Source organism: Mytilus californianus, unplaced genomic scaffold (genome assembly GCF_021869535.1).
Source record: "Mytilus californianus isolate M0D057914Y unplaced genomic scaffold, xbMytCali1.0.p SCAF_11, whole genome shotgun sequence".
NCBI classification, from domain to species: Eukaryota; Metazoa; Mollusca; class Bivalvia; order Mytilida; family Mytilidae; genus Mytilus; species Mytilus californianus.
In genome coordinates this window covers 72,533,685-72,551,261 of record NW_026262593.1, presented here as the reverse complement: position 1 = coordinate 72,551,261, position 17,577 = coordinate 72,533,685, and the positions used below count along the sequence as shown (strand labels likewise).

The window sequence follows — 17,577 nt, the reverse complement described above, 5'->3', positions numbered from 1 at the left end:
TATGTAAAGTAGTGATTTGGTCCAGTTAAAAAGGTCAATAGCTAGTATGTCCAATGCTGTCAAACTGAACTATAGATCCCCTAAACATGGAAGTGTCCATATTTTGAGTTTGAGCCAGTAGACTTTTCTATAATTTATCGGGGTGTCTTTTATGATAATAAAATGATCAGTTTAGATCAAATCGACCAAATGACAACATTTATTTATTTATTGTGACGCTCTGATAATATTTTTGCGAAAGGGTATGCGACACCTATTTGAACATTCGTTTCCTTCTTATATTTCTTTGATATCATTACTATTTGAATTGGTTCTGCGTGATATTGTAAAGTTTTTTATTACATATTTAATATTATAAAGAATAATTAAAGTTATTTAAAAAAATCGATATATTTGATTCTCCTTTTTCTTATATATTTATTAAATAATTTAACAAATATAAGAACAACATGTTAACTGTTTACCTGTTTTACTACAATTTACTATATTCCTTTGTTATTTTCTGTTTGCTATTAACGATCATGACAATTTTATAGGTCAAGAACATGTATTTTTAAATGTTTAGTGCAATTATTTCCTGGTCGCCATTTTGACTGTTATTATGTTTTGTTTACGCATCGTTGTAGATATAACGGAATTTGATGAGCCTGTCATACAAGTGAGAGGTTTAGCGCTATAAAACCAGGTTCAATCCACCATTTTCTACATTTGAAAATGCCTGTACCAAGTCAGGAATATGACAGTTGTTGTCCATTCGTTTGATGTGTTTTGTCATTTGATTTTGCCATGTGATTAGGGACTTTCCGATTGAATTTTCCTCGGAGTTCAGTTTTTTTGTGATTTTACTTTTTACACATGTATCCAACATTTATTGTTTTAATTACTACAAAGTAGATGAAATCATAGATAATGGTTTATGAATGCATACATTTGGGAATAGCAGTCTTTTGTTAATAGTTTGCTCCAATCAATGATCTTTACTTCACTTGATTAAGTTTTACAACAAATTCAGATCACAGATACTAAGACAACTACAATCATATATTTTGGTGTAAGAAAGGATGCATCTTAAAAGGTATATTAGGTACACACAGACAAGACTACTTAGTGACTTATATTCATCTAAAGTGTTGTAATGATGACTAAAAATTAGCCTCATCCTATCCTCCCAATATGATATTCTGGCCTTTCTATCAACTAATTATTCAATTAACTGCATGTTGTCGTTATGGCCAAATAATCTATGTTCCCCTCACTTGATGTTAGACAATGCTGCATCTTGTAAAATACAGCATCTCGCAATAAAACGAAGGTCAGAATAAAATGTTAAGTTCAATAACTTCGATAAGGTGGTAATTGCTCAGAATAAATTTCAAAAACAGTGACTTGAATTTATTTTACAAACATTGGGAAGGATGTTGTGGTCAAAAACATAGCGGACTATGATAATTCCAAAAGGGGGAAGTCCTAACAATATTGACAAAATCAAACATTATCAACAAATAGAACGAGTGAAAAGCAAATCTCATATAACTTGACTTGATAACGTTTAATCATAAAGAATACCCTTTGAGTCGCCAATTATTAAAATGAAGCAGCTTCATTATGCTTGGTTGAACCTAGTTTTATACCTGGCTATTCCTGCTTCCTGTAAGGAAAAACCAAACTAATATTATTGTTATAGACATGTGCACATTTCCGGTTCTACAATCTTTTGATAATTGTATTTTGGCATTGCACAAGGTCATGTTTTTCTCTGACTGTTAATTACGTCTTCATACTAAATCAATTGGATGATTGATGTGTACTGGTCCGAGGACACATTTATCGTCCTTTGGTTTTCGTTTTCTACAAATACAGTCCTTAGGCTAAGTGTGGACAATGTATAACTTGCTATTTTTCTTTCATACACTTTTTAATAATTTTTTTATATTTGATGCATGACATATTGAGTAAAGGAATGTAATTACATGTTAACCAAATTTGAGTAATGGATTTTTATGTAAAGTAGTGATTTGGTCCAGTTAAAAAGGTCAATAGCTAGTATGTCCAATGTTGTCAAACTGAACTATAGATCCCCTAAACATGGAAGTGTCCATATTTTGAGTTTGAGCCAGTAGACTTTTCTATAATTTATTGGGGTGTCTTTTATGATAATAAAATGATCAGTTTAGATCAAATCGACCAAATGACAACATTTATTTATTTATTGTGACGCTCTGATAATATTTTTGCGAAAGGGTATGCGACACCTATTTGAACATTCGTTTCCTTCTTATATTTCTTTGATATCATTACTATTTGAATTGGTTCTGCGTGATATTGTAAAGTTTTTTATTACATGTGTAATATTGAAAAGAAAAATTAAAGTTATTTAAAAAAAATCGATATATTTGATTCTCCTTTTTCTTATATATTTATTAAATAATTTAACAAATATAAGAACAACATGTTAACTGTTTACCTGTTTTACTACAATTTACTATATTCCTTTGTTATTTTCTGTTTGCTATTAATGATCATGACAATTTTATAGGTCAAGAACATGTATTCTTAAATGTTAAGTGTAATTATTTCCTGGTCGCCATTTTGACTGTTATGAAGAAATGAGTTTATTTTGAAACAGAGATGTAGTTTAAACAGATCATTAAGTATTTTATCATTGAGTTGAAATGTACATAATCGGAGTAATATAGGTTTAAAGAAGCAATGACATGGTTGAAAGCATACAGTTTTCTATATATTTAATTATCTTTCGTGTGTAAATGGCCGTTTTATTGAGTGAAACTATAAGTATACAGTTAAACTTGATATAAATTGGTTAGGACAGGTAAAGTATTCAAAAATATCTTCCGTGTTTATTTTGTTTTTTTCTTTAATACACATTATACCATAGCTGATATCATACCTTGGATAGTTCATAGGAATGTATATTAATCATGATTCATGTATGATTATCTTTATACTTAAAGCATTTCTGTTAAACCATCAAGGTACTATATATTCATAACAAAAACTATTTTATAGATTGTATGTGTACAATATTTATTTACGTACCAAATTGTGTAGCTGGCTTTTCTTTCTATCTATAGATATATATAAGCAAATGATAGGTGATTATGGAAGTTCATAAACCATATATTGCAATAACAAGTTATCACCCAAGTGACCTCGTTAACCACAGTGACTTCTTCATCAATAGAGTACATAGATACAGCAACACAGGTGAATTTCAGCAATAGTACAACAGTAAGGTTCGTAAAAAGAATAAGAAAATAAATGAACATACGGTTAATTATATTCAAATATCCCAGTTTCTTTTAATCTAAATTTAAAAACAAATTATAAGGAATGACTGTAATATTGTTTTCTATTAATGAAGAAATAACACCAACATGTGGTGAACACTGACTAACCGCGTAGCGTGTTATTCAGAAGTGTGCACCACATTTTTGTGGTTATTTCGAATTCTAAATTCTATTATTAAGAAGTAAATCATGAAAAACGTTGATGACGTCGCGGTCACAAAATTATGTCTATGAGCTGATAGATAAAAAAAATTCAGTCACCCAGAAGACGTGTTACATCCAAAATTAAATTATTGTTCTATTGATTCAGTCTCATTTTTGTCCCATAAATCATTCCAAACTTACTAAATAAAAAAGATGCACAACTTCCGTATTGTATTGCATTGTAAAAATAGCTATAACAATCAGAAATAAATCTTATGATTTTTACAAAGATAAATTTAAATAGTCAATTTTATATGCAGGTCTTGTTGCTCGTGTTAGTACAAACCCGTTGATTAGGCTAATTTGGTAGGTCACATTCAGTGAAAAGGCTACGGGATTGTAGTTACGATAATTGGAGCATAACGGTCAACCAAATCTTGATGGTGTCCGTAGAATTGACGAAGGAATGATCTCAACTTCACCATTTGGAACTCTTTGTTTAATAGCTTCCTTGTAAGCAGCTACCCTATATCAAGGAAATCATGATAGGGAATGCAAGCTATTAGTTTGTATTGGTTTGAATGGGGATTTGTAACAGTGGTTTCTAAACATAAGTTGTACAGAAAAATGAAGTTTGGAAAGAAGTAATGAATAAAGCTTCGTGCAAATGTGATAAATACCTAAAGGCTTTTGTATAAATGACATCTGGTCATTACAAGATACATCATCAAGAGTAGGTGAAGTATAATGACGATGACTTTGACTACGTCAACGTCGAGAAGTAGAGTTGAAAATGTTAGTCTTATTCACTGAGCTACAGGAAGGACTAGATAGAATACCTATACCATCAATTTTGTCATTGCAACTATATGGTTTCGCAGTTCTCAATTGTCGAATCCATTAGTCTTCCTTTTGTTTACGGAGATGTGTTGCAAGATGGGAATTATCCTGTGGTATATTGTTTCGATGATGCGAACTTGCATAGAAAGGATTGAATGATCAGGGTGATTAAAGCGTGGTAAACAATGTCGTTTGCATTGTCGTTGATATCTGATCTATGGCAGCACATACGTTTATTGAGCCTTCCTTTCGTTTCACCAACATATATGATCCGCAAAGGTTACTTTCTAATCCGTAGACGAGAATTGTTGATTCACAATTCAGATCATCATAACTTTTTGTAAAGTAATATTTTAAGGTAAATTGCAAATGAATTAAGCATCTGTTATTAAAATGTTTCAGGTTTTGCAGTTTTTGGTTGTACATTTAGAAATTAAACAGTGTTGTTCATAGTCATTACAGTCTAAAATGTTTTGTGGAAGAACTAAATACGACTGCGTACCAGATTATTACTGTTTTTATTAGTGTGATTATATAAATGTGTCATATTCTTGATGTTTGTCATGTCTGGTATTCGGGGGAGACCTGCCATTTCTGACGTCTGTTTCTGACCTTTTATACTGGGCGACTTCTGAGCCGGTATTCTGTTTTATCTTCGTAAATTCATGCATATTATGTTTCTGGGCGGATGATGTCCTCTGGGACAAAGTGTTCACCAGCAAAGACATCAACCCAGTGACTGTACTGAACAGATGATGTCCTAGGGGACAAAATGTTCACCAACAAAGACTTCGACCCAGTGGCTGTTCTGCACAGATGATGTCATCGGGGACAACATGTTCACCACTGAGACAACAATCCAGTTGTAGTACAAGGCAGAGGATGTCCTCGGGGACAAAATGTCCACCAGCAAAGACATCGACCCAGTGGCTGTACTGAACAGATGATGTCCTCGGGTACAAAATGTTCACCAGCAAAGACATCGACCCAGTGCCTGTATTGAACAGATGATGTCCTCGGGGACAAGATGTTTACCAGCAAAGACATCGACCCAATGGCTGTACTGAACAGATGATGTCCTCGGGGACAAAATGTTCACCATCAGAGACAATGACCAAGTGCTTGTACTGAACAGATGATGTCCTCGGGGACAAAATGTTCCCCAGCAGAGACAATAACCAGTAGCTGTACTGAACAGATGATGTTCTCGGGGACAAAATGTCAACCAGCAGAGACAACGATGCATTTGCTGTACTGAATAGATGATGTCATCGGGGACAAAAAGTTCACCAGCAAAGACAATGACCCAGCGGTTGTACTAGGCTGATGATGTCCACGTGGCCAAATGTCAACAGGCAGAGACAACGACCCAGTTGTTGTACAGGGCAAATCGTCCTCTGGGACAAGAAGTCAACCAGCAGAGCCTTCGGACCAGTGGTTGTACTCGGTGGACGATGTCCTCGAGGACAAAATGTTCCACCAGCAGAAAAATCGATCCAGTGGTTGTACAGGTCGGATGATATATTTTTATTAATACTTTGAATTCACTGTTTACTATACAGCTTACACTGTTTTTGCAATGTTGTTGACATGGTATATATATGTAGTACATGGATAGAAGCAACGTATGCTTCAAATTCTGTCTTACACATTTTGTACTGCTGATATCACAAAGCACCTTGAATCAAATTTTACTATTGTTCGTGTGCGGAATTTGGCAATAAGAATTAAAAGTATAATAGCATTGAGTACACACAGTTTTTGATAATTAAAAGTACACATACACATGAAATGCGTATTAAATAGACCCAGTTCGGACCCAACAGAGACCTCGGGATTCATCGTAAACGAATGTAGAACATAAATTCACAGGTCAAAAAGCCACGGACAAAGGTTAAAGATTGTTTTTCCATTCACTGTAAGAATTTGTGAACCTGTGAATGAATTGAATCTTTGAGAAATAGTCTTTCATATCATTTATTTACATCAATATATAACATTTTTTAGAAAATAATTAATTACTGGACAATATTTGACGATGTGAATTACGCTAAAGGTTTTCCAATTTGATCTGATTTGGATGAAGAAAGGCAACAGTAGTATACCGCTGTTCAATATTCATAATTCGATTAAGCATAAATAAATCCGGGTAACAAACTAAAACCAAAGGCAACACATCAACTATAAGAAGAAAACAACGGAACAACAGAAACACTGAACTACAACAAAAGCAAATACCAACGTACATAGAAACAGACTTTGTGGTAACAACTGCCATATTCCTGACTTGGTACAGGACATTGTAAGAAAACAATGGTGGGTTGAACCTGGTTGAACCTGGATGCGATTGACTTCATGTGAATTCGATTATAATATTACATAGACTTGGTAAGTGCACGACAACCCGTTTAACTTGTCTTATTTAATAATAGAAAAAGAATTTTCAATTTGGTAAACGGGACTAAGTTTTTAAAACTTTCTATCGAATCCAAATAATCTAGTTTGTAATAATCAAGTTTCAAACTGCCAATTCCTTGTTTGTTATAATTTCGTGTACACATGTTACTTGCACAATGTTGAAATCAAATACAAGAAATGATATAAATATGATGAGGGACATATTTCAAATTTTATATTAATCATTTTTTTTCCTTTCTCAATACTTTTTTTCATCTTCAGAGTATGGCAGAATCACAAACAGAATTGTTGAACCGAGTTTTTTTATTGGAATCAGAATTTTTGAAATTTTTGAAACCAACAGATGTTATATTCAACATCCAAGGACTGGAAGGTACCTTCAAATATACGACTTCAAAATCTTATTCTTATTCCATTGCCTGTAAAAGTTTTTTTTTATTTTTTTAATTCACAGTTGTTTGAATAAAAATGGTATGCCTCGATGATCAACAAAGTGACGTAAGAAATATTTGATTGATAGTACAAAGTGCTTGTCATGACTGCGATATATTTCTTATCTATTGTGGATGTGTCTCATTACAGTACTTTCCCACTATTGTCTGATACTGAACTGATATACAATTCTTTTCAGAGCCTATTCACAAACAAGAGTTACCCAAAAGTTAGATTGACTTCATAACGTTCGAATGCATTTCTAACAAAAAAATAACAACCCATGATATTTTAGTATAACGTATGTATAAATATAAGAGAAAGCGGTATAATTATAAATGAAACAATTCTCCACCTGAGACCATATGCCATAGAAGCTAACAACCATAGGTCACTGTACGTACGGCTTAAATTTATTTCTTTCGTTAATAGAGGACTTTATCGACGAAATATGGGAGCTTGAAAAAAACAATAGGAAAGAAGCGTCAGGTAGACTTCTTAAGAAGATATCAGAAAATAGTGACCTTCTTCCAAAGTTCATCGTAGCATTATCCGATCAAGGTAAGATATACATGGTTTATGTTTATGTTTAAATCCATTACATAAATAATGCAATAATAAATCTATCAACTAAACAATTGTTATAATGAAAAAAAATGACACTTATTGGAATGAAACGAACAAAATTTAGTAAAACACAACTCAACAACTTTATATGGGATCAGCGTGCCTGTCAATGTGCATCAAAGCTTTAATTTCATTTAAACAAACGCATACTAACAGTTGCAATTTGCCTAGAACGCTGCAGATAACAAGCACAAAAACCAACCAACAAGAATAAACATGAATCATATTATTTAACAGAAACTATGCTTGCCATTTTTAGTTTTTGCTATCAATCTACGAACCCATAGAAATACCTAAAACCTCTGCAATCATGAAACAATCAATACAACCTATACAATAATACCATGCCACTGCAGAATCAACAGAATTCTATTCAATATTTATTTGATCGTGCCAGATACAATTTAACATATAAAGGGGTCGCGTTGGATGCAAACATACCTGCTACAACGAACATATCAAGTAAATAACGACCATGCCTGTTACGATGCCCATTTCGGCACAATAAAACACTTTCCAATTCTCTACGAGAAATCTTTCAGGATTTCTGCGGATTATTAACTTTGCAACTCAACGGTAACTGCACAATCACCAAGGCTGATAGAATCACACTATAGCATAAAATGCGACTGATTATATTGGTCTGCCTTTACAAAATTCACGCTTGTTATGTTAAATCAATGCTGGTATTACAACTAAATTCTTAAACTAAATAACTATCCCACGACATTTTACTTTTTATAAAAAATATACAAATATTTTGTAATTATTTTAGAAATATTTCCAATCACAGGAAACGTACTCATAGTTCTACCCTTTACCTGTGCCTTTCACTACTGACCAAATTGCTCGTTTTGTCAGCTCACCCTGCCAACTATTGAGTCAAAAGGGCTGCAGTTTCTGACTCGGGTACATATTAACATAATAAGAATAAGAAGCCGTTTCATCAGTAGCTGGTATGAAGTTATTTTGTAAGGATACGAATGTCGGGGTTTTTTTGTTGTTATACTACGTATTGCTCTAGACTCCACTTAACGAGTGGAGTCTTACAAATTTGAAGCGATGATATTTGATTCATATTTTCTGACAGTAGCCCAACCACTGACTGTAATATCTGCTTTACGTATGAGTTAGTTCTGCAATCAATCTTATTTTTGGGGTCTATAATGATACGAGTGACCTTCGTTGCAGAACAGATTCTATTGCACTGGAGCTTTAATTCTATGGACATTTCTGTGTTTTGTTTTTTGTTTTTTTTTTAATAATGTCCTGCTTACTGACCAAATCTGATTTAAGATCTACTAGTTTATTGTCAAAAACACTTTGAAAAGTGCATATATATGGACAAAATCAAAGCGCTTTGATGCTATATAGTAACGATCTTGTGACATACCAGTTAAAAAGTGTGAATACTCAATCTAAACCTTCATACATTGGCTTATTTTTCTTTTAATTTCTTGGCTTCAAAAAATACAACTTTGCTGCACCGAAGGCGAACCTGAAATGACAATATCATCACACAACCGCTTTAACTAAAGCATGAAATGTTTGAATAGGCCTAACTCAGATATTATGGTCCGTTCTTACTCATCCATATGTTTACATACTGGTTCACATTGACTTTGATAGATATCTCTTGTGAAAGATAAAGCCAGACATATCATATTTAGCATTATTGCCTTTGCAGCTCTAGTTAATTCAATTGCCATAATTTATATTTGCATTATAGATGCTAATTTTTATACATACTGTTTCTTATTTGAATATTTGTATATGAACAGTGTTCCATACTTACAAATTTAAATTAGTGAAAAAGGCTTTTTACTCTTCTCAATATAATTATGTTATTTCAGGTTATCAAAGATTTGTTGATCCTATCAACAATATTTATCCAGACCGAGGGAGGAAATTTTGTCAAGAATACTTTGAATTTTTAATTAATTACATGAAAGGAGAACTAGCTGATATATTAGAACCGTTGCAAATTTGTGCATACTTATATAGAAATAGATGCATTGAACTCAGTGATAAAGAAGCAATTGAAGCAATGCAGTCCTCAAGAGGAAGAACTGCTGCGTGTCAAGAAATGTTCCAGGCCATGAAACGTAGGAAGGATAATTGGGCATTACTTCTGTTAGAAGCTATTAAAGAAACACAAGAATATGTCAAGTTAAAAATGGACCCATCAGCATCTCAGGGTGAGGAATGGTTTTAACAAATATTTCATATATCATAAGCTTTTTTCTGTTAAATAACATGAAATATGAGCACCCGTAGACACATAGTTTTCTGTTAAATAACATGAAATATGTACAACAGTAGACAAATAGTTTTCTTTTAAATAACATGAAATATGAGCCACCGTAGACAAATAGTTTTCTTTTAAATAACATGAAATATGAGCACCAGTAGACACATTGTTTTCTTTTATATAACATGAAATATGAGCACCAGTAGACGAATATTATTCTTTTAAATAATATGAAATATGCGCACCAGTACAAAATTGTTTTATTTTAAATAACATGAAATATGCGCACCACTAGAAAATTGTTTTCTTTTAAATAACATGAAATATGAGCAACAATAGACAAATATTATTCTTTTAAATAACAAAATTATGAGCACCAGTAGACACATATTATTCTTTTAGATAACATGAAATATGAGCACCAGTAGACTAATATTATTCTTTTTTAATGACATGAAATATGAGCATCCGTTGACAAATAGTTTTCTTTTAACTATCATGAAATATGAGCCACTGAAGACATAAAGTTTTCTTTTAAATAACATAAAAATTTGAGCACCAGTAGACAAATAGTTTTTTTTTAAAGAAAATGAAATATAAGCCGCCGTAGACACAAAATAGTTTTCTATTAAATAACATGAAATATGAGCAACAATAGACAAATATTATTCTTTTAGATAACATGAAATATGAGCACCAGTAGACTAATAGTATCTTTTTTTAATGACATGAAATATGAGCATCCGTTGACAAATAGTTTTCTTTTAACTAACATGAAATATGAGCCACTGTAGACACATATTATTCTTTTAAATAACATAAAATATGAGCACCAGTAGACAAATATTATTCCTTTAGATAACATGAAATATGAGCACCAGTAGACTAATATTATTCTTTTTTAATGACATGAAATATGAGCATCCGTTGACAAATAGTTTTCTTTTAACTATCATGAAATATGAGCCACTGAAGACATAAAGTTTTCTTTTAAATAACATAAAAATTTGAGCACCAGTAGACAAATAGTTTTTTTTTAAAGAAAATGAAATATAAGCCGCCGTAGACACAAAATAGTTTTCTTTTAAATAACATGAAATATGAGCAACAATAGACACATATTATTCTTTTAAATAACATAAAATACGAGCATCAGTAGACTAATAGTATTCTTTTTTAATGACATGAAATATGAGCATCCGTTGACAAATAGTTTTCTTTAAAATAACATGAAATATGAGCACCAGTAGACAAATAGTTTTCTTTTAAAGAAAATGAAATATGAGCCACCGTAAACAAAAAATAGTTTTCTTTTATATTACATGAAATATGTGCCACTGTAGACAAATAGTTTTCTTTTAAATAACATGAAATATGAGCCACCGTAGACAAATAATTTTTTTTTTCTAATACTATAAGCATGATATAATATGAATCTTTATATACAAATTACGTTCTTTTAAATTATATCTGATACGAGCCCATGGACAAATTTTGGAAGGATATTCAGGATGACATGATAAATGTAAAATTATACATAGGACTAAAACCAGATAAGCATGATTTTTCGGGCTCAGCTGAAGGTGGATAAAAAATAAAGCCATTGTCTTTTTCAGACTTTACTTCCAATGAACACTTCTTGGAGAACAAATTTGTCAAACATGGTTCATTCTGTGCGGCGTATTCCAACTGTAAACCTTGATAGAAAGTTAAAACACCCAATGCTAATTATGAAATACTTTCTTTTATAGTGCGTAGTTTTTGTTAGATATCTGCTATTAATATGTTTGGTGCAGAGTGCAGACATAACGTTTATCAGACAACATAGTGAAGATTATTTCAGATATTCGGGTTTTGAAGTCAAATCTTTGAATGTTTTTTGGACGCAATAGTTAATTGACTCTAATGTAAGGAAAATTTAAGCGCCAGATGCATGATACAAGCTACATGACATATTCTAAGACAGTTATATATTGTTTATTTATTTATGTGCTAGTTTTTTTGGGATTAGTCGTTCATCTTTTTACTTCTATTCATGGCTTTTGTCTGTCTATCGGCGAATGCTTTGTTTTCATTCGATCTGTTCCGTTTTGTTTTAATTTAAAATTTAGAATTCGGAATACTGTGAAAGTACTCCATCCATGAATTTAAGTGTCCAACGATATCAAACAACTGTTGTCAAAAACAAATAATGGAAAGATCCCTATGTAGGTTTGACTACACGGATACTGGCATAAACTCTAGGGGTCACATAAAATATCAGCAAAAGCACTATGAACTATGCATACAGCTTCAGACAGGATTTTACCAATTTATTTCTTTCAAAAAACCTAAACTGAAAGACTTTAAACATTAGATTTCTTATGAAAAGGAAGTTTAAATCAATGAATGTCAAGATTCCGTTAATGATTTGCGATGATGAAGTGTTCATGCGAAATCCATACTGGGTATTGCTTTTTCATTTCATAAGAATTAATTCAACAATTCAATATAGCATTTGTTTATGTAACCGTTTTCTTTAAGTGTCATGGTTATTGTCTTGTTACAATCGTTAATCTGTTTAACAATCGATCTCTGTGTAATTAGTGTCATTACTTTTGATTACACGTGAGCAACAATTGAAATGTTTATTTTGCAGTTTCGTTCAATTGAGACAATTTGTAACCATAATTGAAACAGACTTTTCTGAAAGTGTTTATTTTATATAAACAAAAGATGAATGTTGTCAGTAATGAAAGACAATGACCACAATAAGTTGCAGTATCCTACAAATCATTATTAAACAACTTAAAATTATTTTCAAGACTTTTCGTATCTTATTTCTTCAATTTTTTAACTCGTTTCTTCTTTTTCTTTGAAAGAATAAATCCACAAATTTAAAAACCCGCGAACATGAAACTTTTCTTCAAACCACGAAAATTGATACCCACGAATAAAACTACTTTTACAATAATTATATGCTCAAATGGTTTAAATATACATTACAATATGCTAAATATAGGAATTCTTTCCTTATAAGAGCTTTTTTGCTAGATGTTTTTCTTTCTTTGTTGTTACTCTTTTGTGTCTGCTTTTTTCTTCTTCTGTTTACGATAGTATTATAGTGTAGAGTAATGCATACTCTGCAGGGTGTGTAATAATTATAATATGTTTCCTTCCATATGAGGAAATTGTTGGAAAATTCAAAACCAGCGGCAAAATTGTATAATATATATATTTGTGTAGTTTGTTTTGGTGGGGAGGGACATATGTTCTTTTCACGTTTACAACATTGCAATAATAAAGAAGACCTGAATGAATACTATTATTCTCTAGTATTTGTTGTTTCGATATAGTTGCATTTTTCAGTGAAAAGTCAATATAATGTGATTAGCTACATAAGTTTCTGCCGAGAATTTCGACATGTGATTGAGAGCTGAATATTCATCCGATTATTGAGACAGCACCATTAAGATCAATACAATTGTTGTCAGTAAGATATCAATAAGTACAAATATAGTACTTTAAATTTCCTGAAACTGTGAGTACAATGAGTATAAAGGTACTAATTAGACCTTTATTCTAGTAGCATTGTTAAAATGAATAGAAAAATAGTGTGCAAACATAAACAAAATGTCAATAACCTTTATCTTTGGTGTTTTTCTATTATGTTCCAAAAAAAATATGTTTGCATTCCGATCAATATATGTATCATGACCTTTAATTAGGTACAATTGATAACAAAAGTTTGGAAATAAATTCAAGTTTAACGATAAACCGTACAAACAACAGAATGATCTCATCCATTGATGTACGGAACAAATTGATTAACAGTATTCTTTAGATTTTCAATGATCTAACTGCAAGTAATTTGATAACATAACTTATTAAAAAGAACAACACTATATATGCTATATTTGTTTTAAACTATATCATCAAACGCTTATGTAAATGTTTGGTATTTATAAGATTTAATGGATATTTTGCATTCACCTTGTCTGTCCTTTTTGTTCTTCCGTTTGTCCAACGAATATTTTCGTCAATCGTTTTTTTCATACAGTACTAAGCAGCATGATTTGTTTATTCCCGATTTGAAAGTGATGACAGGGTCATTTGATACGTGCCTTTTTCTTAATGGTAGACACCTTTTTAATGTACGGTGATAAGTTGAATTGTTCCAATGTGTTGAATGAAATTAAAAATTGTTCGTCAAACTTGTAGGCAACACTTTTTACAGAATAATTTCATATAAAGTCAGCAGCCTGGTCGTGATAAGTAGTAACCTATCAAAGCGTCAGTCAAATACGTGCATGAGTGTGTTCAATCTGTGATAAACAGTCAAAATATCGCCTCATATTCCAGCACATTAAGTTCACATTAGAAAGGAATGTAACTGTTATGTTCATTTTTGTTACTGAATGATAGAACATCTGCTGCTATTTGAAAACCCCAATCGCTTTGTAAACAGATAAAGTTCAATTATTAAATCCGTTCAACCATTTTCCTCTGTAGTTAAATACTCTAGTCTGTTGTAGAAGAGTTAGAAAGAACTGGTATATTGCTCGCTGGCACAAAACAGCGTTATCACAGTGATTCGACAAGTTCAGATAAAGGTATGTCAAAGCTTTTTATTGATTACTATAGGGAATGTATTATGCTCATTGTGGAAGTCCGTATTGTGACCTTTATATATATTTTCTTACATCCACCTCTGTTGGTCACTGTTGAACAAATTGTTGTAATGAGCTATTAATTTGATTAACAAAGAGATGTTGCTCACTTAAAGCGACAAAAATTGTATTAGTATAAACTAATATCACTAAATTCACAGCTTGGTGACCAAACTATAATAAGCTTTACCTTTGACTTATTTCTGTTGTTTCTTGAAACAACCTCTAATAGTTCCAAAATTATGATAAAATACCTACTACAATTCGAAAATTATGTCTTCTGGTTACAAAAAATATATAATAAATAACAAAATCTTGCTATGTTAAAAAAGTGGACATATCTTTTGGGACAGTCCATAATTTATAAGAAAATATTCTCTATCATTACTCCACGACTAGATTTTTCTTTATGTGGTCAGCAAATATGATAATGATATATCATCGGAAATATAAAGAGAATGTAGTAGGCATTTGTGAAGTGCTCAACCATTTTCCTAAAGTTCCAGTATGTTGTGTGTTAGGCAGTAAAATATTTTAACGAGATAATAAAACCAACTTAGAATTTGTAATATTTGAACGACATTTTCCCTTCAATTGCAGAAAAAAGCTTTAAATTAAACTCATACAACGTGATCTGTGACTGAGACACACCACTGTATATGTTAGCAATTCCACATTGTTCATTATTGTAAAATATTTTCTAATCTCTAATTTATTACAACTGCTCTCATTTCAATATTGTTTGTTAACAGGGTTATCTGAATATTATACTAGGGTCTATTTTGGATACATGAATTAAACTAAAACGTTCTATTGATTCAAGACTATCTAGGATATGGATTGTAATGTCTGTTTAAAATGCATGTATTACTAAAAACTACTATAATTATAAGAAAGAAGTTGTGGTATGATTGCCAATGAGACAACTCTTCATAAGATACCAAATGACACAGACATTTACAACAATAGACCACCGTATGGCCTTCAACAATGACCAAAGCCCATACCGCATACATGGCATAGTCAGCTATAAAATGCTCGAAATGACAAATGTAAAACATTCTAAACGAGAAAACATATTTTGTATTTAGAGTTATTCATTTTCACCTACATTCACCTTTGGTAATCATTTTAAATATGTATCACGTCCTATAAAGTATATATTAATAGTTTGAATCATATCATCTTAAATATTTGTCTATTTTTGCAGAATCATTACCATTTGAGTCAACTTTCAACTTTGATGTTAAACTACGACAAAAAGTTCGACTTCAATCGATTCGAAATCCAATAATTCATGATTGTATAATTACCAATGACCAGTTGGTGTTTACCGATTATGTCCGAAACAGCTTACTGATCTATGCTATAAATGGAAGTATCAATAGAGAAATTAAATTGTCCGGTACACCTTTTAATATATCAGTAATAAACGACAACGATATTGCCGTCTCATATAATCAAAAGTTTATAGACATAATCAGTATCAACACAGGACAAGTAAAGAATAAAATTGTAAAAAGTGGTAATACTGGTTGGATATCTTATCAAAACAGACTGATGTTTGCTGATATTGATCACCAGAAGATAGATGTAATGAATCTGACAGGGGAAGTAATCAGATCTTTCAATCGCCCTTTAAAATCATCGGTACTATGCATATCATCTGATACCGACAGTGTGTTCTTCACTGATCCCTCAAATAGTACTGTATATTGTTTTGACTTGAATGGATCAGACAAATGGAGGTTTACTGCTGATATGATGAAATCACCGACCGGGGTTACCACAGATGGGAATGGTAATGTTTATGTTGTTTGTTATATCTCTCACAATATTCTAGTGGTATCACCTGATGGTAAACATCATAAAGAATTACTTACTGAGAAAGATGGACTGCAAAACCCGACAGGAATATATTACGACAAACCAAACGACTGTCTGTTGATGTACAATAAAAGGAATTGTGATGCGTTTCTATTTGATGTAAAACATTCACATTGAAATGAATGAATGCCATTTAAATGATAAAACTTTTATGGGTCAATTGAACGTTTTTTGTATTTTAAATTTGATTGATGAATTCTTTCGCAATTTTATCAAATGTAATATTGATGATACTACGCTGTACGTAACATACTTTTAATCTGAACAAACGAATATGTGTGATACATGTTATATTTTGATTGTTTTTCATCCCATGAAAATGTAGAAGACAATAAATGTGAAGGATGTGATTTCTATGAAATTTGTGAAACAGTCAATTGCACTTATAGCAATTTAATTATACATAAAAATAAGATAATATACTTGATCAGTTACTCTCTGATATGGTAATGCTCTATAACACATATTAATAGATGCTCCAATATGTTTTTTTTAATAAATTTTATAAAAGTAACAATTGTGAAAAGGCACGACGAGTGAATGACGTTATTGTCGTCGTTTTTATTTGGATTCATTTATTGTTTGTTTGTTCGATTCATGGATTTTGGTTTCTTCCGTTCCCTTTTAATGTACATCTGAATGTAATTGCTTCTTTTTAATTATTTGGTGAAAGTTTAAATCACATTGCTATTTTCAAAGACGGTATTCTGAACTTGAAATGTTTTAATTAGGATGAATAATTAGTTATCAAAGGTACCTGGCCTATAATTTAATACGCCAGACGCGCGTTTCGTCTACTTAAGACTCTTCAGTGACGCTCAGATCAAAATAAATATAAAGCCAAACAAGTACAAAATTGAAGATCATTGAGGACCCAAAATTCCAAAAATATATGCCAAATATGGCAAAGGTAATCTATACCTGGGATAAAAAAAAATCCTTAGTATTTCGAAAATTCATATTTTTGTAAACAGGAAATTTATAAAAATTACCATATAATTGATATTCATGTCAACACTGA

The 17,577-nt window shown here is 31.6% G+C and overlaps 1 protein-coding gene across 5 annotated transcripts; it reads left to right on the top strand.

The window, feature by feature from the left end:
• The first annotated feature begins 2,576 nt into the window (after positions 1-2,576).
• LOC127720649 (uncharacterized) lies at positions 2,577-17,073 on the top strand. 5 transcript variants are annotated; one of them, XM_052227366.1, is made up of 6 exons: positions 2,577-2,651; positions 6,972-7,083; positions 7,575-7,703; positions 9,623-9,967; positions 14,535-14,612; positions 15,880-17,073. In XM_052227366.1, the coding sequence occupies exons 2-6, from the start codon at positions 6,975-6,977 to the stop codon at positions 16,671-16,673; spliced, it is 1,455 nt and encodes a 484-aa protein (XP_052083326.1). In that variant the 5' UTR covers positions 2,577-2,651; positions 6,972-6,974; the 3' UTR covers positions 16,674-17,073. The 5 variants fall into 5 exon arrangements, with proteins under 5 accessions (XP_052083326.1, XP_052083327.1, XP_052083329.1 ...); XM_052227367.1 differs by having other exon boundaries at positions 2,577-2,674; XM_052227369.1 differs by lacking the exon at positions 2,577-2,651 and adding an exon at positions 2,681-2,820.
• The last annotated feature ends 504 nt before the right edge of the window (positions 17,074-17,577 follow it).

Excerpts from the sequence above, each read along its gene's own strand:
- LOC127720649 (XM_052227366.1), top strand. The coding sequence starts at position 6,975 with ATGGCAGAATCACAAACAGAATTGTTGAACCGAGTTTTTTTATTGGAA. Across the intron at positions 7,084-7,574 it reads CAACATCCAAGGACTGGAAG|AGGACTTTATCGACGAAATA; the intron begins GTACCTTCAAAT and ends TTTCGTTAATAG. Across the intron at positions 14,613-15,879 it reads TTCGACAAGTTCAGATAAAG|AATCATTACCATTTGAGTCA; the intron begins GTATGTCAAAGC and ends CTATTTTTGCAG.